General features: G+C 44.3%; 3 protein-coding genes across 6 annotated transcripts in view; 1 reads left to right on the forward strand and 2 right to left on the reverse strand.

Moving 5' to 3' along the window:
• Window positions 1-970, reverse strand: part of LOC124235155 (uncharacterized) — a 48,377-nt gene extending 47,407 nt beyond the window's left edge. The window contains exon 1 of the mRNA XM_046652764.1: window positions 638-970. Within this exon, the coding sequence (XP_046508720.1) occupies window positions 638-970 (333 nt within the window). The remainder of the gene's footprint in view (window positions 1-637) is intronic.
• Window positions 952-18,063, forward strand: CHRNA3 (cholinergic receptor nicotinic alpha 3 subunit). The gene is made up of 6 exons (XM_046652386.1): window positions 952-1,163; window positions 2,773-2,912; window positions 3,027-3,071; window positions 4,301-4,410; window positions 10,470-11,481; window positions 17,595-18,063. The coding sequence occupies exons 1-6, from the start codon at window positions 1,079-1,081 to the stop codon at window positions 17,721-17,723; spliced, it is 1,521 nt and encodes a 506-aa protein (XP_046508342.1). The 5' UTR covers window positions 952-1,078; the 3' UTR covers window positions 17,724-18,063.
• A 1,369-nt stretch (window positions 18,064-19,432) lies between these two features.
• CHRNA5 (cholinergic receptor nicotinic alpha 5 subunit) overlaps window positions 19,433-23,492 on the reverse strand; it is a 43,427-nt gene continuing 39,367 nt past the window's right edge. For 2 of the 4 annotated variants that reach the window (XM_046652390.1, XM_046652389.1), the window contains exon 6: window positions 19,433-22,026. In XM_046652390.1, coding sequence (XP_046508346.1) covers window positions 21,865-22,026 — 162 coding nt within the window. In that variant the 3' untranslated portion in view covers window positions 19,433-21,864. The remainder of the gene's footprint in view (window positions 22,027-23,492) is intronic. The other 2 variants (XM_046652393.1, XM_046652392.1) reach the window with 1 other exon arrangement.

The raw sequence follows: 23,492 nt of genomic DNA on the forward strand, positions 1-23,492 counted from the left end.
CCATTCTGGAAATAATAAAGGCGACTCACCAGTCCTGTGCTAAAGGGACCTCAAGGAAGCCTGCAGGTGCCCCGCCCCCCCCCCTCCCCCCCCCCCCCCCCCCCGGCCCGCCCCGCCCCGCCCCGCCCCCGAGTGAGTGGTGAGAGAGGCCAAGGGGCCCCAGGGTGGCCTGCCTGGTCACTACACGTTCCTGGGGCACCCAAGGGGGTGGATGCGGTGGGAGCAGAGGAGGTTCTGCAAGGAGCCAGGGGCCGGGAAGTGCAGTGACCTCTTTGATGGCTTCATATCGAAGCCTCATATTTTATTTTATTTTTTCTTTCTTCTTCTGTTTTACTTCTTATCAAGGAGCATTTCAAACCTATGCTAAACTAGAACAGTATAGCAAACCTCCAGGCACTCCTCATCAGCCTCAAAAATTATCAACTTATAGCTGATACTGTTTTAACTGACTCCAACCCTCCGCCTTCTAAACTAGAAGGACTCTCAAAAACAAATACCATTATCACACCTACAATATTTAACAATAGGGTCAAAATCTTGAGGCCTCGTTCTGAAGGTGTGTTAGAGCCTCTCAGGCGGTCCAGCGACCGTGTAGTTCCGTGGTCGCCACCCCGGGTTAGGGGGGACCGTCACTCACCCAGGAAGCCAGGGACAGGGATTCGGCCCCTCTCCTTCCCAGTGGTCTGTCAGCACCTGCCCCGACTGGTCGGGCGCGGAGCCGTCCACGGGCTACGCCGGCCACAGACAGAGGGACGAGCCCGCCCAGCGCCCGGCCCTGGGGGCGGCGCTCCCTCCTCCGACGGCGCCAGCGCACCCCCGCGGGCGTCGCGGAGACGCGGGGTCCCCATGGCGGGCGGGGCCGGCGCTGGGATTGGTGCGGAGGCGGGAGGAGCCGGGCCGCGCGCCCGCCCTCCGCCCGCCCCTGGGGGCCCGCTGCCTGGGAGCCCGGCGGGGCGGGGCGGGTCTGCATCCGCGCGGCCGCGGCTGCTCCCGACCGCCAGGCTCCGCTCGGCCTGTCGAGGCTTCACGCCGCCCGCCCCGTTCGCACCGGCTCTCCGGCCAGCCGGGCCGACCGGCCATGGGCGCCCACCCGCGCGGAGCCCGCGCCCCGGGGCTCTGGCCCCTCCCGGCGCCGCCACTACTGCTTTTGCTGCTGCTGCCAGGTACGGGCGTGGGGCGAGGGGGGCCGAGGGATGGGCGCCCCGAGTGGGGAAGCGGGGTCCGAAGGGGTTGCCCCCGGGAGCGCAGCGCGGGAGGCGGAGAGAGGGGGCGCCGTTGCTGAGGACTCGGACCCCGCGTGGACTCGCTCCGGCCCCCGGCGAGTTGGGCGGCGGAGGCCCGTTTCCCTTCGGCTCTCTGCTCCCTCAGAGTCCTTTGGGTGCGTGCCTGAGGGTGCGGGAATGGCTCCGGACTCGGGCCCTTCCTTCTCGGGCCTCGGGGTTACGGGTTCGAGTCCTGGCCCTGCCCGTCGCCCTGCTCCGCGCACTGGGTGCCGGACTGTCGCCCCTGGGCCGTCGGTTCCACTGTCTGCATCCCTCCCACCTCCTCGTTTTACGAATAGGTGGGGAATCGGAGGCCAGAGCGGGCTACAGACTTGATCAAAGACACCTGGGGGAGAGGGACGTCATTTCGGGGCTTGGGGGGCCTGAGCTGGTGCTCTAGCCTCTTCTCCCGATTCTTGTCTCTCCGCTCTCCTGGCCGCGTTGCTTTGAAACCCCCTCACCACAGAGCGTGCCTCCCCGCGTTCTGCCTGGTCTCTGGGAGAAGCCAGCCCTGACTCGCCGCCAGAAGACTCTCGTGTGGCCTGGGAGGGCTGGAAGATACCAAGGGGCGAGGGATTTGGCAGGGCTGCCCGAGATCCCTGCGGGGGGCGCGGGGGTCGCGGGGAGAGAAGGAGCAGGCAGGATCCCATTTCAGGACCTGGAGAAGTTGGGTTGGACTTTGCCAAGGATTCCCCTCATCCCCTCCCCAGATTGTCCCCAGATCTGTAAGTGGGAAGCAGCAGATAGCTGACTCAAGATGCCTGGGGTGGGGCTTAGGAACAAAGGGAGTCCCAAGGGTTTCAGAGTGGTAAGAGGGAGCAGGATGTGAAGACAGCATCAGCAGGAACCGGGGTTCACACTCTGAGATCACCAGAGCCATGCAGCCCAAACCCCTACAGGATCCTGGGGATGAAGGAGAGCCCCAAACGTGGGCTGCAGTATCCCTCAGGCTGGGGCTACTTGACCCTAGGTGGCCCTGCCCCTGGGAGTGGACTGGTCATCTCTCCATCATGGAAGCAGTGAGCAGCTATACCTAGGCAGCCTGTGTTTGCTGCACACCCCGGCCCTGTAGTAACAATGAAGGTGAGGATAGTTCTTGAGCTCTTAGCAAATGCCAGCAGTGAGCTAGGCACCTCACTCATAGCAACCCTATGAGGTGGATACATTTATAATCTATATTTTTACAGATAGATAAACTGAGGTACAGAGCGATTAAGCCATTTGCCTAAGCTCGCACAGCTCACAGTTTGTCAGGATTTGTGCCAGATCTATTCAAATTCAAAGCTCAGGCTTGTAACCATTATGCTTCTCACTGTGTGTGACCTGGTGGAATCCCTGTATCTCTTGGGCCTCAGTTTCCCAGTCTGTAACTCAAGGAGGGAGGACTAGCCTGAAAGTCAAGTTACACAGAGTATCCCCAGCAAGTAGAGGGGAGGCTGTTGGTGGGTGGTGCCCCTGGTGAAGGAAAAGTGACAGTTTCCTCAGGGACTGACAGAACTGCTTCCCCCAGTGACCAGTGCCTCCGAGGCTGAGCACCGGCTGTTTGAGCGACTGTTCGAAGATTACAATGAGATCATCCGGCCTGTGGCTAACGTGTCTGACCCAGTCATCATCCAGTTTGAAGTGTCCATGTCTCAGCTAGTGAAGGTGGTAAGTGCCAGAGCCACAGGCTGTGGCGGTGGGAGAGTGGGCTTCTGGAAGAGGCTTTCCCAGAAGCAGCCTTGTTTTTATAATTCACGTGTCTACTTTAATCTCTCCTTCTAGGATGAAGTAAACCAGATCATGGAGACCAACCTGTGGCTCAAGCAAGTGAGTGACCGGCCCTGAGCACTGCTGCCCCCTGGTGGTGATTTCTTTATTTGCTGTCTGTAAACCAAAAAGGGCCCAAAGGCCCCACATCACTCCCGTGGGTCCAGATTGGGGTACACTGACTGGCTGATCTGTCTCTTCCTGGACTTGGGGTAACATGCACTGCTCTGAAGTCCCCCTGGAAGGACTTCAGGGCCCAGCCCCTCCACTCACAGATGACAGACTGCAGCCTGGAAGTGGAGACCTCCCCTGTGGTTACACAACAAAATGGGCAGACCTGGGCCTGGAGTCCTGGCCCCCGGCTCTAGGGTGGTGCCTAAGACCACTTCCTTCCCTTCCTCTTGCCAAAAACTCATCCTTAAGTCAGAAGCAGACGCTGTTTTCATGGTTGGTAGTGTGGGAGCAGGGGCTCTGGATTTTCCTGTTCAGATTGAGGCCAAAGAAATTGGCTTCCATGTGTCCTCCCCAGGGAGGCTTTGTCCAGACCTGGTGTGACCAGGTGTGCCTATTCACCAGCCCGGCCAACTGAGTGCTCAACTCATGCAGCCTTCCTTTCTAGGAGGCTGGAAAGCTAGATGGGCATGGTGCCCACTCAGCACTCTAAATGGCACATGTTCCCTCTGGCTGCAGCCTTACCTCTCTCTCCTCAGGTGCTCAGGACTCAAATCTCCCAGGTCTGCACTTCTCGGACCCAATGGGATCATGGTTCCTTCCCCAGAACCCTTCAGAGGCCAACCCTACTTAGCCTGGAGATGGAAGAGGGTTCTGTGTGTTCTTAACACCCTGTTATTGGGGCTTGGTGGGGGAACATGTCTGAAAAAGCTCGTGGATTCAGAGTCCAGAGAGCTCACCATTACACTATGAAACAGCTCCTGGAAAGCCATTTCAGGAATGTAAGCAGCAGGAACTTAAGGCATGGACCTGGACCTGGCACTAGAAGTGCCCAGAGGAGGCACTAGTGATCCTTATTTGGTTGATGAGGGGCTGGACTTGCCCACAGTCATGAAGGCAGTGACTCCCATAAAGCCAGGAAGTGGCCTGCACACTTTAGCCTAGTGCTGTGTCCCCCATTAGCACCCACATGTGAAACTAGTGTGCTCTGCAGCATGGAGGCAGCTCAGTGACACATAGCAGAGATGGGGAGCTCACCAAGATGGTGGTATCAAGAGGAGTAAAATGATGCTGGTCCTTTTGCTGCCTCCTTCTCCCTCCCTGTTTTCTCCCCCTAGATCTGGAATGACTACAAGCTGAAGTGGAACCCCTCCGACTATGATGGGGCAGAGTTCATGCGTGTACCTGCACAAAAGATCTGGAAGCCAGACATCGTGCTGTATAACAAGTAAGATACTGGGTGGCCCACACCCTCTTGGGCTGTCAGCCTGGACTCTGGGTCCTTGGCCCACTGTGCTTACAGCCTAGCCTTCCTAGGACCTTTTCTAAGAGAGCTTCATTCATTTGGTTTATTCCATGGGTTTTATTGAATATCCACTATGTATCCAGGTGCTGGAGATAGAGTGGTGTGTAAAACAGGTACCTCTCCTGCCTCCAGGAGTTTACCACACAGCCGGGAAGACAAGCATGAATTATAATATCCAAATATGGAATTACAAACTAGAGGAAGGGCACGAAGGGAAACACTGTGGAGCTGGGGGATGTCTGTCACCAAGGCCCTCACTAGGACTTGGCCTTCCCTGTAAGTCAGAGTCCAGCCGGGCCCCGTGAGTTTAGACGACAGGAAGGCTTTATTCTTCTACTCACCTGAGTCAGTCCCTGCCTGGCCCTGTACCACCCGGTGCACCTGCTGACCCTGTCCAGGCGTATCTCCCCACCAGTGTCGAGAAGCCTCTCCTCTTTCTCTCTTTCAAAGGTTCTTCCTCTGCCAGTCTGGTCCTGCTCATCATGGCACCTCCAAAACCTGCCTCTCTTTCCTAAGCCCAGACAAAGCTGACACTTTCCACATTTAAGCTCTTTTCTTAGGCAAACGTAAATTTTAATTGATATTTTACAGTATGGACTGGTTTTTATTCTCCAGGTATTGAAAAACATCCTTTCGCACCTGTGCTTTATCTCTAGTATGAAAGTGTCTTAACCATTAAGCATTTTTCAGCAAAATTCTTCATATAGAATTAGTCTAATCTGATTTCAATGAATAAAAGCATCCTGTGTTTAGGTTTTTATGCCATATTAGTACAAAATGTTTTAGTAGTAGGACTAGAGAAGCTATGTTTTTGGCTGAATCCCACTTGCTGGTGCTGGCTAAAAGAAGAGGGGTCTTTAACCAGTCCAAAAGTGGTCTGTGTTGTATTTACTTTTTTCCCAAGGAAATACAGCATTTATAAACATGATTCTTTTGTGCACTTTGTATTGGTAAATTGGTCCTTAAAGAACTGGGACACAAGATAAACTTAACTGGTTTGCAGAATGTGAGCCATCCCGGAAATCGCCTGGTCCAGAGGCGCGTAGGGAGCTGGTCAGGGTATTGAGAATTTTTGCTAAGCTAGAATTAAGAAAATGGGCAAAAGTTTTAATCTTATGATTTGAATTTTATAGCTATTTTCTTGCCGGCAATCTTGGGTGAAAAGAACAGCTGGAGGACTTTAGGATGTATGATTTTAACAATACCAAGAGACATAATGAAATGCTTCCGATTGGATGTGGAGGGGAGCAAGTATCACAAGGAATTTCCTTCGCCTGTGAAGCCGAAAGTAACATTAGAGAAAATCATCCAATGCCTCTCTCCTAGTTAGAACGTCAGTTCTCAGGGGTGGTCTTCTGTTGGGAATTTCTCTTCATTTCGACACACTAGGAACACCTTTTACCTTCTTATGCCAAGGTTTCTCCTGTGATTTTTCTGTTTTCTGAAGTTCATTCTCTAATAGAATCCTCAGAAAGTGCTCGTGGACACAAAATACCCTGAGTTCTTACAAGGTCATAACTCACTGTAGTCTTTTAAATAATACTTTTAGGTCACTTAGTTGGGTATAATCCTTGACTCAGGGCCGCCCCATGGCCGCATTGTCCTAAGAGCCCAGGGTTTCGCTGGTTTGGATCCTGGGCACCGACATGGCACCTTTCATTGGGCCATGCTGGGGCAGCGTCCCCCATGCCATGGCTGGAGGGACCCACAACTAAAAATACACAACTATGTACAGGGGGGCTTTCGGGAGAAAAAGGGAAAAAATAAAATCTTAAAAAAAAAAATTCTTGGCTCATATTTTCCTTCTATGGAAATCTTAAAAATCTTGACTCACTGTGTTCTTGGATGAAGTGTTGCGTCAAAATCTGATACCTGTCTGATTTTCATTTACTAGTCAAAGCAGGTGACTTTTGGGAGAGAAAGGAGACACTATTAGTCAGTATGCCAGGACCACAGAGGTAAACCGGGGCTGTCCTGGGCAAGCTGGGATGTATAGTCATTTTATTTATAAATGGATTGTTCTGTTTGCTTAGGTACCCAAAGGATTTTTTCCTTTGTCCTTAAAGTCTATTTGTTTTACTCTGAACTATGTATATAAAAAGCCTTCTTTTATTCCAGGAAAGCTTTTCTTTGAATTATAGTTTTTAAGACTTATTCTGTTCCATTGCTTTGATTTTTCTCTCCAGGAACTCCATTTTTACATATTTTGGAACTTCTCCGCCTATATTCTCTCTATATTATTTTCTCTCAAATTCTCCTTTGTTTCTGTTTGGTTCAAAAGAATTTTTTTCTCCTTTCTGTCTTTTATTTCCATTGCTGCACTTGGAATGTAGCAATTCTAATTGATGTCTGCTTGTTCTTATATTTCTTCTAGTCTAGTCTTTATTTCTAAAATGATTTTTCTCTTTTCCTAATTCTTTCCTAAGTTATTTCAGTTCTTTATACATCCTCCTGTTTAGCCAAATTATTTCTTAACTTTTCTATTTCTGATTGTGCAGCTCTTTCGCAGTTTCTAAAGATTTCTTAGTTTCCTTTAGCTTAATTTATAATGTCAGTTTATCGGTTTCCTCTGCTCTGTGGTTATATTTTTGTGGTATGCACTTACCTGTGTGTTATTCACTTACTCATTTTTATATTTTTCTTATAATGTGTTTATACGGGGTTCAGTCCAGTCCTATTCAGTTGCTCTTGTTTAAAAAGATGGCCTTTGCTGTACTTTCAGGACAGATTCCTGGAGGGAATCGGGGTAGGTGGGGGTGAGTCTCTTGTTTCACCTGCTGAGAATTCCTTCCTCAGATAGTCACCCTGAAGCCTCTCTGTGTAGCCACCTCTATAGTCTGAGAGCTGCTGCTTCTGGATGCCTCCCTCTCTAGTTTCTGAACCATCCACCTGCTTTCTCTTCTCACCCCCAGTTTCCCACCCTTTACGATATGGATCCTACCCTAGGCAGCTTTTTTCTGGTTGGGTCTCTGTCCTTCTGGAAGGGAGTTTGGGGAGATGTTCTGAGATCCTTGAGAGCCCACAGCAGCCCTGACTGAATTCTCTGCAGACCCTCAGTGGATTCCCACCATCTTTTTCTGTTGTCTGTCACAAATTGGAAGCTGTGGAGCCCTCTCTGTTTCACTGTTCCCCTGCTGAGGGTTCAATGCAGAGTGGGGTTCTCTTTTTTGAGGGGCAGATACTTCTTTGTGACTTCTAGTCTGGGGCTCTTAGGACATGAGAGCTCCCCTTTCTCGTCCCTCCATCAGCAGCTAATCCTTTGAGCCCAGCAGGACCTGAGTTTGACCCCATACTCTCATATTCTGAGGTTCACGAGTTTCCATGTAACCCAGTGATGTTGACGATGTGGTCAGTGGCCCTTTCCTTTTGCTACCCTTGTTGCCTTATTTTTCTGAGGGAATTTGGAGAGATTAAAAAAACTGATGCCATTCGTGATCTTCTCATACCACTCACCACCCTCTCTCCCACTTAAGCTCTCCATCTTTCCTTCTATTAAAGTGATACCTCAGCTAATCATTTGTACTCACCGTGCCTTTTCTTTTCTTCTTCTTTTCTTTTTTTTGCTGAGGAAGATTTGCCCATGCCAATCTTCCTCTATTTTGTATGTGGGTTGCCACCACAGCGTGGCCACCAACAAGTGGTGTAGGTCTGTGCCTGGGAACCAAACCTGGGCCACTGAAGTGGAGTGCACTGAACTTAACCAGTAGTCCACAGGGCTAGTCCTGCCTTTTCTTTCTGTAATCAACTCACATGGTTCAGCAACACATTGGCTCACCCCTGCTGTCCTTTGCTGCCAGCCATCTCTTGGGCATCCTGTGGAGATGAGACCTTCATTTATTTTCTAGTCGTTCTTTCAGTCAGCAAATACCAAGTGCCCTCTGTGTGACTGGTGCTGTGTCAGACCCTGGTTGCCAGCTAGCTCTTTGTCTTCTCTGTCTCACAGTGGCAGGGAATAGGCTGCTAACATCGCCCTGGTCAGCAAACAGGCCTTCTGGTCTGGGCAGACACAGCCAAGGGGTTCTGTAGGCAGCAGCCACAGTGACCAGGATCCCTGGAAAATAGCAGAAATGGGCACCAGCAACCAACATAAACTTATCTCCGGTGTTTGGCCTTTGGACACACAGGCAGTTTGCGACTCCTCACTTGGGGACCAAGTTCTGATTGGCCAAGGCTCCACCAAAAACTCTCTGTGGGACCCTGAGCAAGTCAGTCCTGTTCTCTGACCTTCAGTGTCCTCTTCGGTAAAATGAGGGGATTGTACTAGAGTGGGGGTTGAGAAACTTTTTTGTCAGGGGCCAGGTAGTAAATATTTTAGGCTTTACAGCCATGCAGTCTCTGCTGCAGCTGCTCAACTCTGCCTTTGCAGCTCGAAAGTAGCCTTAGACGATAGATAACAGGTGGGTATGGCTGTGTGTTCCGTTAAAAATTTATCTACAGAAACAGGGGGCAGACTTATGGGCCGTAGTTTGCCCATTCCTGGGCTAGGCCCTGGGATCTGAAGGTCCCTTGCTATTCTGACATTTTGTTGATCCAGGATACTATAAGGAAAGTTGTTCTGGAGGCCTCTGTCTTCCTAACGGTCTTTTCAACCCTGTGTGGGCCAGTCCTCATAGAGGCTCCTCAGGTGAACATGGGTCACATCCACTTGGGGGCTGTGTGGATCCCCACCCCCACCCCTCTTCTCATACCTCTCCCTTCTTCCTGGAGCCAGGAACTAGGAATAATCTTCTTCTGGGGAATTGAGGGCACGATAGGAGTGAAGTAGGGGCTAAGAATGTATAAACCCAGCAGGGCACCTTTGGCATAAACCAGCCAACTGGAGTAAAGAGAGGTGGTGGCTTTGGCATCTAGTCTTCATGTGTAGTGATTGTCCTGCTCAGCAGTGGCACATGAGGGACATGTTCCCCTTCTGTTTTCACATGTTCTTATCCAATAACAACAGCAACACAAGGATATCGCTAAAGGTTTGTTAATTTTTTCAGCTCTTCAGGCAAAAGGGTATGGTGACGGTTCCCTTTTGAAGGACATGAATGCCTTCAAATGCAGAACCCCGAGAAATATAATAGGGCTGATCCAAGGAAATGTCAAAGCATTCACAGGCCAGGCCATTGTGAGCACCAACTGGCCTCACTCTCAGATGCAATTCGACAGAGTGTTGAGTTGGTCATCAGCAAATCTTCTGTTGAAGAAACCAGCTTACAAATACCAACAAGATTATTCTAAGAAAAATGTACATCTCTTTGTAAAAAGAAAGGGTGCACATAGCTTAAAGGAAGGGAGAAGAAACGTGGGGAGAAAATAGGGAAAGACAGAGAAACAGAAGGTGAAGGAAACTGTTTTGCTGGATTTGAGAGACAAGGAATCAGAAAACATGATTATTCATTCTAGAACAGAGCTGGGATAAGGAGTGTGCTGAATGGTGGAGTCAGAATCCAGAGAGAGGGTCTGGTAATAAACTCATCTAACAGGGTGCAGTTTAATCGGAGTAGGCTCCCACAGTGGTCTCTACAGCCCCCTCTAGCTCCACAGTTTGGTTTCACACACATATATGTATACACACATTAGGCGCCCAAGGGAGACAGAATGAGGAGGCGTTACCAAGGCCCAAACCATAGGAAGAGTGAGTGGCAAATCTTCCCAAAGGTCACCTAAACACCTGCCCCCGGGATGACAACTTTCATCCCATTTCTTTAATTAAAGGGGGGAAAATTCCCTTTCAGGCATTTGGGAGTGTCTCAATAAGTATCAAGTTGGGAGTTGTAATTGTGGAATGAACCAGCGACATGCCCCAGGGGTGATGAGTATGTCAGATTTTTGGGGGAGGGGAGTCTTGGGCCTCAGTATCCCCATTGGTAAATGGAGTGGTGAACTGGTGACGTTTTACGGCACTTAGAGCTCACATATTCTGCAGTTTTACACATCGTTACTTGCCATTTACCTGCTGGCAGTGTGAGAAGCTGGACACCTCTTTGTCTTTGCAGTGCTGTTGGGGATTTCCAGGTGGATGACAAGACTAAAGCTTTACTCAAGTACACAGGGGAAGTGACCTGGATACCTCCGGCCATCTTTAAGAGCTCGTGCAAGATCGATGTGACCTACTTTCCATTTGATTACCAGAACTGCACCATGAAGTTCGGTTCCTGGTCCTACGACAAGGCGAAAATTGACCTGGTCCTGATCGGCTCCTCCATGAACCTCAAGGACTACTGGGAGAGTGGTGAGTGGGCCATCATCAAAGCCCCAGGCTACAAACACGACATCAAGTACAACTGCTGCGAGGAGATCTACCCGGACATCACATATTCACTGTACATCCGGCGCCTGCCCTTGTTCTATACCATCAACCTCATCATCCCCTGCCTGCTTATCTCCTTCCTGACCGTGCTTGTCTTCTACTTGCCCTCTGACTGTGGTGAGAAGGTGACCCTCTGCATCTCGGTCCTCCTCTCCTTGACTGTGTTTCTCCTGGTGATCACTGAGACAATCCCATCCACCTCGCTGGTAATTCCCCTGATTGGCGAGTACCTCCTGTTCACCATGATTTTTGTAACCTTGTCCATCGTCATCACTGTCTTTGTACTCAACGTGCACTACAGAACCCCGACCACACACACAATGCCCATGTGGGTGAAGACCATATTCTTGAACTTTCTTCCCAGGGTCATGTTCATGACCAGGCCAGCAAGCAATGAGGGCAACACTCAGAAGCCAAGACCCTTCTATAGTGCTGAGCTTTCAAATCTTAATTGCTTCAGCCGCCCAGAGTACAAAGGGTGCAAGGAAGGTTATCCCTGCCAGAATGGGATGTGTGACTACTGTCACCACCACAGGATAAAAATCTCAAATTTCAGTGCCAACCTCACAAGAAGCTCCAGTTCTGAATCTCTCAATGCCATGCTGCCCCTCTCTGCTTTGTCACCAGAAATCAAAGAAGCTATCCAAAGTGTCAAGTATATTGCTGAAAATATGAAAGCACAAAATGAAGCCAAAGAGGTAAGGATATGTTTGTTATTACATCAATCATTCATTCATTCAACAAACATTTATTGGTTCCTGTGAGGCAAGGCATAGTGGTAGGGATAAGGAATTAGACTCTAGCATCAGCAGCCTGTGTTCAGACCACCTCCTCCATTTACCAGATCTATGTTCTTGGATATGTTGCCTCACCTCTCTGAGCCTGTCTTCTCATCTGTAAAGTGGGATGATAGGGCTTGTGAGTATCTGGTGCCCTGAAGTTAGCAGTCGGGCCATTAGATACCTGATGCTGAGAGAGGGAAGATCAGGAGATAGGCTAGAAAAGGGCCTGAGGTCAGATTATCTCCAGTTAGTACTGTTAAGCTAAACTTAGATTTTTAATTTTACTTTCTGTGTTTTTTTTTTTTTCCCATTTAAGCATAGTTTACATAAAGTATACACCTCTTAAGTACACAGTTAATTGAATTTTTACATTATATATACACCCATGTAACCATGATCCAGGTAAAGATAGAGAACATTTCCAGTGCCCCAGAAAGTTTCCTCATACCCCTTCCCAGTCAGTGTCTCCCTCCCTCTTCAGTAACCACTGATCCTGCCTTATTTTACATTGATTAGTTTTACCTATTCTTGAACTTCATATAAATGGAATTGCATGGTATAAATGCTTTCATGTTTCACTTCTTTCCTTCAACAAAATATCTTAGAGGTTTATCCTTTTGGTCGTTTCTTTTTTATTGATGTGTAATATTCTACAATATGACAGTCATTGGACATTTGGTTATTTCCAGTTTGGGACTATTATGAATAAAGGTGCTTCTAAACATTCTTATATGTGTCTTTTGGTGAACATATATGCTCATTTCCCTTGGATGTGTACCTAGGAGCAGAATTGCTGGAGAGATTTTTTACTTTAGTGGATACTGTAAGGTTTCCACATGTTGGAACCAATTGACACTTCCCCCTGGCAATGTTTGAGAGTTCCAGTTGCTGTACATCCTCATTCACATACCACATGTGAAGTGGTAGCTCATTGCTGTTTAATTAGCATTTCCCCGTTGGCTAATGACATATGCTTATTGGCCATTTGGATATCTTCTTTATGAAGTATCTGGTCAAACTCTTTTGCCCGTTTTTTTTATCTTCTCCAAAAGCTGTATGCTAGACCTAGCATCAACTATTAAGAATAGGGAAGCTTTGCATTAAATAATGACAAGTGTCTGTGGCTGCTCCCTGACCCTTTGTTTACCCCCAAGGTTACCAGAGTCACATTCAATAATTTTATAAGCAACTCTGCTTTAAAATTATTTGGCCCAGGACCAGCCCAGTGGCGCAGCGGTTAAGTGCACATGTTCCCCTTCGGTGGCCCAGGCTTCACCGGTTCGGATCCCGGGTGCGGACATGGCACCACTTGGCAAGCCATGCTGTGGTAGGCGTCCCACATATAAAGTAGAGGAAGATGGGCACGGATGTTAGCTCAAGGCCAGTCTTCCTCAGCAAAAAGGAGGATTGGTGGCAGATGTTAGCTCAGGGCTAATCTTCCTCAAAAAAAAAAAAATTAATTGGCCCTGCCTTAAGTTTGTTTATTAGCAAAAAGCTAATTACAGATCATTTCAGCTCCTGATGCAGCATAGGTAATGTTGATAGGGAATGTCCAGAGCCTCTTTCATTCAGCTGTGAATGGCGTATTAAAGTAGATGAGACAAGAAGGGACACTGCAACAGCTGCCCTACCTCCTCACCCCACCCATCTGAGCAGCTATGAGTACACCTTGTGACTGTAACAATGCAAAACCTCTCGCTGATCCCAGTAATTTAGCCAAAAAGTCAGGCGCTCCTTGAAATTTGGTAGAAGCAATTGTTGGAGCTTAAGTAAATGATCAGTGACAATCTCTCATTTGTCTAACACTACTAACTTCTACAGACATTCTTTACCCTTTCTTTATCCACGTTTAAAGTAATTTCTTTTAAGTTAGCAATAATTTACTAAAGATTGAGATCTAAGTTCCCATATGTCAGACTATTAGAAATTATCTTTATTCCAAAAATTATTTACTAGGCACCATCCAAGTACGTTAAGAGTTTCACAAGGACCTAAGACATGTTATGGAGACAGACATTTTTAAAAATTGTTACTAAAAGGGAAGTCACAGCTGAAATGCCAGAAAGGTAAGTTAGTGAAATAGCCTGAATGTGGCAAACTACTGGCACATGGCTCACCTCAAGGGGCAGCTACCACTCACCTCAGATCATCTGTTCCCACAGGGCAATGTGGGCCCATTATTGTTAGATCCTCCGGTTTTTCCAGAGAAAGCAGGAATCTGGCCCACAAGTCAGCAGATTGCAGCCTGTTTATGAAAGGGTGGAAGTGTTAGAATAAAGATACCTACTCACTGCTCGGAGGAGAGTCTTGACCTGTCGAAGGATTCCTTCTTTCCCTCTTATTGTGTGACTGACACGCTGTTGACACAAAGTTTTCCAGAGATATTTTAATTTCCTAAATCTCTGGCTTCAACTTGGCTTGTTTGAATGTCCTTGGCTCCTAGGAACCTAGACTGAATAAGCTCAGTTTTCCCAGAGCCATCTCCGGAGGGTACTCAGGGCCTGTCAGTGACCATACCTGGACACATGGGTCCCAAGGCATAGGAATGTCATAGTCTCCAGCCGGCCGTGGCTGTTCTCTTTTTCAAGTTGTTCATGTTGGTCACACCTACTTGCTTACCCTTCTTATTAGTAAGGAGTTTAATTAGTATTAATACTCAAAGTTCGGAGTTAGGGCTCGGATTGGGTTACCAAACTAGAAAAATAATTTGGGAGCTTGTGGTCCCATGGAAATGCTCTTGTTGATGGTGGTTTTGACAGCTGATCATCCTGTGGTTGGTTCTACTGTATGAGTTGTTCCCTTGGTCTTGGAGGTGTACACAGGTCAGAGCCACGAACTTTGTAGCTATTATTCTGAAACAGCTTGTTTTCTGTTTGGCTGAGATAGATATATGGATATATACGTTTATATATATCTCTATATGTCTATGTGTATGTCTGTCTCTCTATATATGAATATGTATGCATATTCATTCTAGAGTCTGACTTTTGATCAATGATTTATTAATTTGCATTTGTTATAATTTCTGTTTTATCAGAGTTAAATTTCTGCCATCTTATTTCATGTTTTCCATTTACTTTTCTTTTTTGCCTCAGTTCTTGCTGTACATTGGAAAGTTTAAATTTTTTCTGCTGGTTGAAAATCATGCATTCTGTTTTTATTCTTCCAGTAGCTATTTCTAACTGATTGAGACTCATGCTCTAGTTCTCTTCTCCATATCTACCAGTCTCTAATATTTCTCAGTATCTGTATCTGTATCTCAGTATCTCAGTATCGGTGACTGAAGGACAGTGCCTTCCCCTCTGGTCCTCCTCACTGCCTCGTCCACACTAGGTGTTGCTGGAGCTTTAGTTCTGTATTCTGGGTTTTTACGAATATAATTTTTTGAGTTTTGCCATTCCTTTTTTTAGTCTACAGTCAGCTTCACTAAATCATTTACTTACCCGTCACATCTTATGGTATCCTCCTGGATTTATTTCTCTTCGTATTGACATGCCTTCTGAAGAATGTTTATGGGTAAACCTTCTGAAGCCTGTAGGCTTAAAAATGTATTGTGCCCTCACTTTTAAATTAGAGGTTAGCCGGGTACAAAATTCTAGGGATGAAGTTCTTTTCCTTAAATACCTACAAAATAATGCTCCATGGCCTTTTTGCTTCAGCGTCACTTCTGAAAAGTTTTAACTTAATCTGAGTGTTGTTCCTTTGTGAGTAATTAGTTCTATCTAGAAGCTATTAGAATTTTCTATTTGTAGAGAAATCTAATGATATCAAACACAATGTGTCAGCGTGGGTCTCTCCTAATCTGTTTGGCATTCTTATGAGCCATTTGATTCTGAGGTTTTTCATTTTTAATTCTAGGGAAATCAAGGTATTTTTCTATGGAGATTTCCTCCTCACCTCTTACTTTTCTCTTTCCCTGAACTCCTGTTGTACAGATGTGGACACATCTGCTTCCAGCCTCTCCATCTTTTAGCTCTTCTACATTTCCACGTCTTGGTTTCTTTCTGTTTGCCCCAGGAGCTCTCCACTTTCATCTTCCAATCACTCTTTCTTTCCTGGGCTGTTCTTACCCTGCCAGTTATCCCATGTCTTGAAGTCTTTATTGCAACTTGTCTGTTTTCACACTTGTATTTCTTCTTGCTTCTTCTGTAACACTGCGTCTTCCTCTTTCATGTTTCCAATATTCTCTGTCTCTGGGGATATCATGTTTAGTTTAAATCCTTAACCTATCCCTTTCATGAATATTCTTTCAAACAGCTAAGTTTGTGTATTTGGGATCTGTAAACTCACTTTTTCTGAGTGTCAGCCATCCTTGCTGAATTGTGTTTCAGGGAGTGGCCCAAACCCAGGCTCCACAAGGCAGAGGGCCACATGGCCACAGACTGGGCTATACTACCCTTCAAGGATGTTTCCTCCCCTCTAGGTCACCTTAATCCCTCAAGGGACTTCTCTCGACCTCCCACCTGGCTCTGATCTCTTCCAAGTCCCTTTTGCTTGCTGTGGGGAGGGGAGGAGGGAAGCCTCAGGCTCCCCAGTCAATGGGCACCTTCTGTTCTCTGCTCTTCACCTCAGCCTCTGAGGTAGGTACTGTTCTCCCCATTTTACAGATGTGGACATTGAGGCTAAGAGAGGTCACATAATTTAACCAGATTCTCACAACAGAAAGGAACAGAGCTGGGGGGCCAGCCCCGTGGCCAAGTGGTTAAGTACACACGCTCCGCTGAGGCGGCCCAGGGTTTCGCCAGTTCAAATCCTGGGCACTCATCAGGCCATGCTGAGGCGGCGTCCCATATGCCACAACTAGAAGGACCCACAACTAAGAATATACAACTATGTACCGGGGGGCTTTGGGGAGAAAAAGGAAAAAAATAAAATCGTTAAAAAAAAAGAAAGGAACAGAGCTGGGATTATAATGAAAGCCTGTCTCCAAGTCTCTGCTTTTCCACCTCCCTGCCTCCTAGAGCCGTTGGAGGGTTAGCCAGCAGGGGGTGAGTAGGAGTCACAGGGTCTCTTGCATATTTGAAACACTTACAAACCAAAATCTTAGGAATTCAAATAAAGTAGTTGTGGCAAATATGGCATTATAATTCTAATTTGACTAATATGACTTCTTAGTGTCATCAAGAGGACACATTTAATCTAGCGCATAATGGCAAAATAAAATCCTTGTCTCCCAACCCCATTTCAGCGTACTTAATTAAATTACTAAATCACATGCTGCCCTTTATTATGTGATTATTTCCTCAAAATCAGTTGATTCATGGATTCTCTCTTTCTCAATTCAATTATGGCCTCCTTGCTTTCTGTGTTGTCTAGGAGTATAACTAACATACAATTCTCTTTCCTATTTCAAACCTAAACTGAAGCTGTGTTATATATAATTAGTCTTGCTCTTTCTTCCATCTTTTACTTCATTGTCAGCAATTGTTTCTGATATCCAACCTGTTCTATAACTGTACAGAATTCCATGGTACTTTGGCCTTCTAACTGAAGATATTTGTTAGCTGGGTATTGTGGAGGTGGGGCAGTGGGAGAGAAAGAGTGATGAAGGCCTTGCCCTGATGTACTTATTTCATTTTTGGAACAGACGTTAAAAGGAAATTAGTATCTAAAACTGGATAAGAACTAGTACTTTGAAACAATGGTAAATGATGTTGGATTGTATTAACTATTCTAACAAAGGCCCAGAATCCTCCCACAGAGGCACAAGTCAAGTAACTGGTTTTACTAACTTTATAAATTGTAATGCAGTTTAGAAAAAATTAGGTGAAGTATACATTAAGAAATTTCTGATTTAAAATAACAAATATTTTATACTTATTTCTCTAGTGCATAAAGAGAAACTTGAGAAAGGTAGATTTCCTCAGACTACATCAGTTAGAAAAAAAAGCTTTCTTAAATATTGTGGCAGAATGGTTTCTTCTGCTACGGCAACATATTTATTAAATATTCAGTATTGAAAATGTGCTCACTCTGCCTTTTCCTTAACGCTTTGTTTCCTCTTTCATGATTTTTGTTTTGTCTTTCAGATTCAAGACGATTGGAAGTATGTTGCCATGGTGATTGATCGTATTTTTCTGTGGGTTTTTATCCTGGTCTGCATATTGGGGACAGCAGGATTGTTTCTGCAACCCTTGATGGCAAAGGATGATGCATAAGCCCTGAACTGTGTGTCTGCCTGAGGCTTACTTGTGCATGTGCATGGGGAGGGGCTCTTTTTATTTTATTTTTTATTGTGGGAAAATACACTTACCATAAAATTTACTATCTTAACCATTTTTAAGTGCACAGTTCAGTGGTATTAAATACATTCACGTTGTTGTGCAACCATTACCACCATCCATCCCCATAACTCTTTTCATCTTGTAAAACTGAAACTCTATACTCATTAAACAATAATTCCCATTCTTCCCACCCCCTAGCCCCTGGCAACCACCATTATACTGTCTCCATGATATTGATGACTCTAAGTACCTCATATAAATGGAATCATACATCGTTTGTCTTTCAGTGACTGGCTAATTTCACTTAGCACAGTGTCCTCAGGCTTCATCCATGTTGTGCCATGTGTCAGAATTTCCTTCTTTTTTAAGGATGAATAACATTCCATTTGTATGTATATACATTTTGCTTATCCATTCATCCATCAATGGACACTTGGTTTGCTACCATGTTTTAGCTATTGTAGATAATGCTGCTATGAACATGGGTATACAAATTATCTCTTTGAGACCCTGCTTTCAGTTCTTTTGGGTATATACCCAGAAGTGGAATTGCTGGATCATCTGGTAATTCTGTCTTTAATTTTTTGAGGAACTGCTATACTGTTTTACACCATGGCTTACCCATTTTACATTCCTAACAACAGTGTATAAGGGTTTCAATTTTTACACAACCTCATCAACACATTTTCTGTTTTTTTTTGTTGCCATCCTAATGGGTGTGAGGTGGTATCTTACTGTAGTTTTGATTTGTATTTCCCTAATGAATATTGAGCATCTTTTTGTGTGCTTATTGGCCATTTATACATCTTCTTCAGAGAAATGTCTATTCAAGTCCTTTGTCCCTTTTGAATTGGGTTGTTTCTTTTTTTGTTGTTAAGTTTTGGGGTTCTCATCTAAGGCCTACCACCCTGAATGCACCTGATCTCGTCTGATCCCAGTTTTAGTTCTCTACATATTCTAAATGTTAATCCCTTATCAGATATATGATTTGCAATTATTTTCTCCCATTCTGTGGGTTGCCTTTTCACTCTGTTGATAGTGTCTTTTGATACACAAAATTTTAAAATTTTCATGAAGTCCAATTTGTTTTTCTTTCATTACCTGTGCCTTTGTGTCATATCCAAGAAATCATTGCCAAATCCAGTATTGTAAAGTGCTTGTCCTGTTTTCTTCTAAGAGTTTTGTTGTTTTAGGCCTTACATTTAGGCTCTGTCTTAACAGTAACATGCTTTCTATCATCAAGCTACTGGCTTTGTTTTCGCATTTCAAGGTTTACTTATTATCCAGTTGTCTTGATTTTTGTCAAAAAAGATTCATGCAAGAAAAATGTCACGAGTACTTATTATGAGTATTATTATGGATAAATGAACATTTAACCAGCCTTTTTGGTAAGCTAAAGAAGTATCAAAATATAATTCCTCTACAGTGATTAGAATGCTGTGCTGGAACTTTTAAGAAGAGGCTAAACAGGGGCTGGCCCAGTGGCACAGGGGTTAAGTTTGCATGTTCTGCTTCAGTGGCCCTGGGTTTGCCAGTTTGGATCTCAGGTGCAGACCTACTCGCCGCTTGTCAAGCCATGCATCCCACATATAAAGTAGAGGAAGATGGGCACGGATGTTAGCTCAGGGCCAGTCTTCCTCGGCAAAAAGAGGAGGACTGGCAGCAGATGTTAGCTCAGGGCTAATCTTCCTCAAAAAGAAAAAAGAATAGGCTAAATATGAAAACTATTTCTCTTTTTTTTTAGTGGTTGAGACATAACTGGATAGAAAAACTTGCTGTTCAGAAATGTGCAAATCCATTCGGTTCAGTATCACAACAGATTTCCCAAAGGTTTTTCTTATTTAGCCCATAATCTCCTTGCAATTTTATACTATTTCAGCTATACCCCACTACTACCATTTCTTACAATGCACTTCTTGTTCTTTACTGTTTTTCACGAGTTTTAGGGCCATGCCTCCATTGCAGAGGGCCTCAACTATTCATCTTGCATAATTCTAAATTATTATACTGTGAGACATTATGCCTAGTCACACATTGTTAATGAACCTTTAGAACAGGGTTTCCCAACCTTTGCACTATTGACATTTTTGCCAGATGATTCTGTGTTGGGGACTGTCCTGTACACTGTAGGGTCTTTGGCAGCACCCTAACTATATGCCAGTAACATTGCCCCATCCCTTGCCAGTTGTGACAACCAAAAATTCTTAAATTTCCCCTCAAAGGCAAAATTGCCACTTGAGAACCACTTCTTCAGACAAATTATTAATAAGAGAGTATCCCATACTACACTTCTGAATCTGAATAACCACTGGCAAGAGATGGTGATTCACAAGAGACCATTTTAATCTTCTCACCAGTCATTCTGATGTTTTCCCTATGCAAAAATGAAACTGACAAAATTGCAGCCCACTTTGACTCATGTTTCAATAAGTCAAAAGGAAGGTTTCTATAAAATTTGTTTGTTTACATGTAGAAATTTTCAGTAACAGTAATGGAGATATAAGGGGGATCAGGGATTTAAAGGCAATTTAAATTCATCAAATCAGACTTTCACTCATTAAATGGCATTAAACACCTGCCTACAATAAAATGCAAATTAGCAGGATTCTCTCTGCCTCCCAAAGAGTGTTGACTTGAACTTAGTTGGGTTACTTACCGTAAATAAATAAGGCATTTGTTCTCTCAAGAGCTAAGAGTTCTAAATTGAATGCAAGGTTTCTATCAGTGTTTTCTTCCTGGTCATGGCTGAATCAGGGGCAGTGAGAGATGAAATTTGTTTACCTGTGATACATGATACTGTGCTGAATAAGTAGTAATAGGCTAAGACTAAATTACGTCAAAGGCCCTTGCAACTCTAAGATTCAAGTACTGTAATTGTTGGAATGAAAGAGATAAAACTGAAACATTACAGATGTGTAACAATGTGCTTATACCTAGTTAGAATACTGTCTTTAATCTTGGAAGATGGTTTTCTCACAGAACGATTTAGTAGTATCCATAGACATGTTTTAAAAATGGGATTCACTTAATTGTAGTGGGCTCTTCTACAATCAAGGATAAAAAGATGCTACCACGATTTATATAGAAGATGATTCTATTAATTGCAGAAAATGTGGACAAGGAGATTGAAATTAATGTTAAGGAGATGCTGCTGCATGTCCATAGGGGTTGTCTCTTGCATGATTTTACAATGGAAAGTAAGCTATAAAAATAGTTAATACAGAGGCTAGCCCGGAGGCTGAGTGGTTAAAGTTCCACATGTTCTGCTTTGGCAGCTTGAGTTTGCAGGTTCAGATCCCGTGTGTGGACCTATCTACTCATCGGCCATGCTGTGGAGGCATCCCACATACAAAATAGAGGAAGACGGGCACAGATGTTAGCTCAGGGCTAATCTTCCTCAAGCGAAAAAAGAGGAGGATTGGCAATGGATGTTAGCTCAGGAAATCTTCCTTACACACACACCAAAAAGTTAATACAATAATTGTTCAGTTTAAGCATCCAAAGAATAAAGTATGCCTTAAAGGAGTTCCCAATCCCCATTTTCATTTTTTAAAAATGTTGGTTATAGAAAAGCAGCATCACATTAAATCATTATCATTCTAAGTAGTGAGCTTATTTAAATAGCAGTATATATTACGCTAAAGATTAGCTGTTACCCAGTGAATACAGGAAAGAATTCTAAAATGTGTACCTTTACCAAATGCAGAAAAAGTTTTAAAATCAGTTTTCAAATACAACAGGAATTTTCCAGTACAATCAAAAGATGAACTTCACTCTTGATTACAAATTAGTATTATTTGTCAGGATACAAATATTAGACTTTTACTAGTATAGTTCAGATAATATTTTGCTGCTAGTTTTAAAAGATCAAATGTTATTCCATCAGTTATTACTTCAGTCATGCAGGTAGATGTTCTAATGGGCAATCTATTAAAATAAACTGATGTTAGCAACCATTAATCTGTTAAAGCTTGTATCAAATTTTAAGCACAATTTACATTTTCATAATTTTATAGGTGCCATATGATATATGCCTTTTGGTAATTAAATTCCTACTCCAATCCCTTGGGAAGTATCACTTATTTGCATTTCCAATATGAATTGGTACTATTATATTTGCCCATTTATAAATAACAGGAACAAAAAGCCCAAGAGATCCAACAATCGAAACCAGAAGAAAAGTCCACAGAAACATCCGATCAAGAACCTGGGCTATGAATTTCCAATCTTCAACAACCTGTTGGAAAAAAAACACATTAAATACATAATTTTAAACTGTGTAATTATTTTAAGATCTAACACACTGAATTAGAGGCCAAATCAGTTTCGGCCTCCCAGTGCTGCCTCAAAACACCAAGTGACCTTGCTCAGGGACAGATACTACCCTGATGGTCTGTAACAGATAGAGCCGCCACAACCTTTCAAAGACACTACACAATTTGTTAGTTTACACATAGATTCGTAATATATTGCAATATATTACTTGTAATATATTACAAGTGGCTTACTTTTATAGATTTTAAATAAAAACTAGAATATTTATACTACTTGGATATTTTATAATAAATTTTTAAAAATTCTTTTATTCTTACTATATAGTTATTTCTGTTACTTACCCTTGCCCAGTAGTGTTCACGTTTTAATGTTTAAAGAGAATCCAGGCTGAGGTTAATTGCATGCCAAATTAAAAGTTGATTCAGAATAATACATATTAGATAGATGTTAATCTTCTTTCCCCACTCGGACCTGAGTTTATTTAGTTTTGGATTTCCTAGGGGCCATTTTAATCTAAGTTCATGAGTTCAGATCTGCTGGCCTGGAGCTCATTTCCTCCCCATTTCTGTTGCATAACCAGGGAGCTGGCTCAGCAGGTCTGAGTGACCTCAAGGAAGGGGCAGGCTGAGACCAGCCTCTGAGCACCGGAGGCTCCTGGTCCACAAGGCCATTTCCTTCACCAAGGGCCTCCCTAGCCCCTGCCTTTATGAAGCACCGGGTTTTCTACAGGACTGTGCCCCAAGTTGTGGGATAATGTAGAATTTTGGGGGGTTGTAGACATGCTACTAGTTCTGTTTCTAAATTTTTCCCCTGAAAATAAAACCCATTTACTGGCCCTAGTGGGATGAGCCCTGACGCTTCTATAAAACACTTTGCAGACATTTATTAAATTCCATCTCAATCTAAATCATTATTTAACCATATCTGTATTTTTCAAGACTCATTGGCAGGGGGGTGTCAACCCCGTGGCTGAGTGGTTAAGTTTGTGCACTCTGCTTCGGCAGCCCAGGGTTCACCGGTTTGGATGCTGGGCACAGACCTATGTACCATTCATTAAGCCATGGGGTGGTAGCATCCCACATAGAAGAACTAGAATGACTTACAACTAGGAAATAGAACTATGCACTGGGGCTTTGGGGAGAAAAAAAAGAGAGATGGGCAACAGATGTTAACTCAGGGCCAATCTTCCTCTCAAAAAAAAAAAAAAAACAAAAAAAACAAAAAAACCCAAAGACTTCATTGATAGCTTCAGACCTTATAAACTGACTTAATTATACTACTACCAAATAGAAACTTTACAAATCCACAAACATTAACTTTATTAGAAAGATATGTCAAATGTCTCCTGGGAGGAGGGCTATTTTTTAACCAGATTTATGCCATCTTCTTACCACACCTGCTAGAAATTTTTCCATTTAAAAAAAAGCT

This window comes from Equus quagga, chromosome 2 (genome assembly GCF_021613505.1).
Source record: "Equus quagga isolate Etosha38 chromosome 2, UCLA_HA_Equagga_1.0, whole genome shotgun sequence".
Lineage (NCBI taxonomy): Eukaryota > Metazoa > Chordata > Mammalia > Perissodactyla > Equidae > Equus > Equus quagga.

Coding starts and splice junctions, on each gene's coding strand:
- CHRNA3 (XM_046652386.1), top strand. CDS start 1,079: ATGGGCGCCCACCCGCGCGGAGCCCGCGCCCCGGGGCTCTGGCCCCTC. Junction 2,913..3,026: donor TGTCTCAGCTAGTGAAGGTG/GTAAGTGCCAGA, acceptor CTCTCCTTCTAG/GATGAAGTAAACCAGATCAT. Junction 3,072..4,300: donor CCAACCTGTGGCTCAAGCAA/GTGAGTGACCGG, acceptor TTCTCCCCCTAG/ATCTGGAATGACTACAAGCT.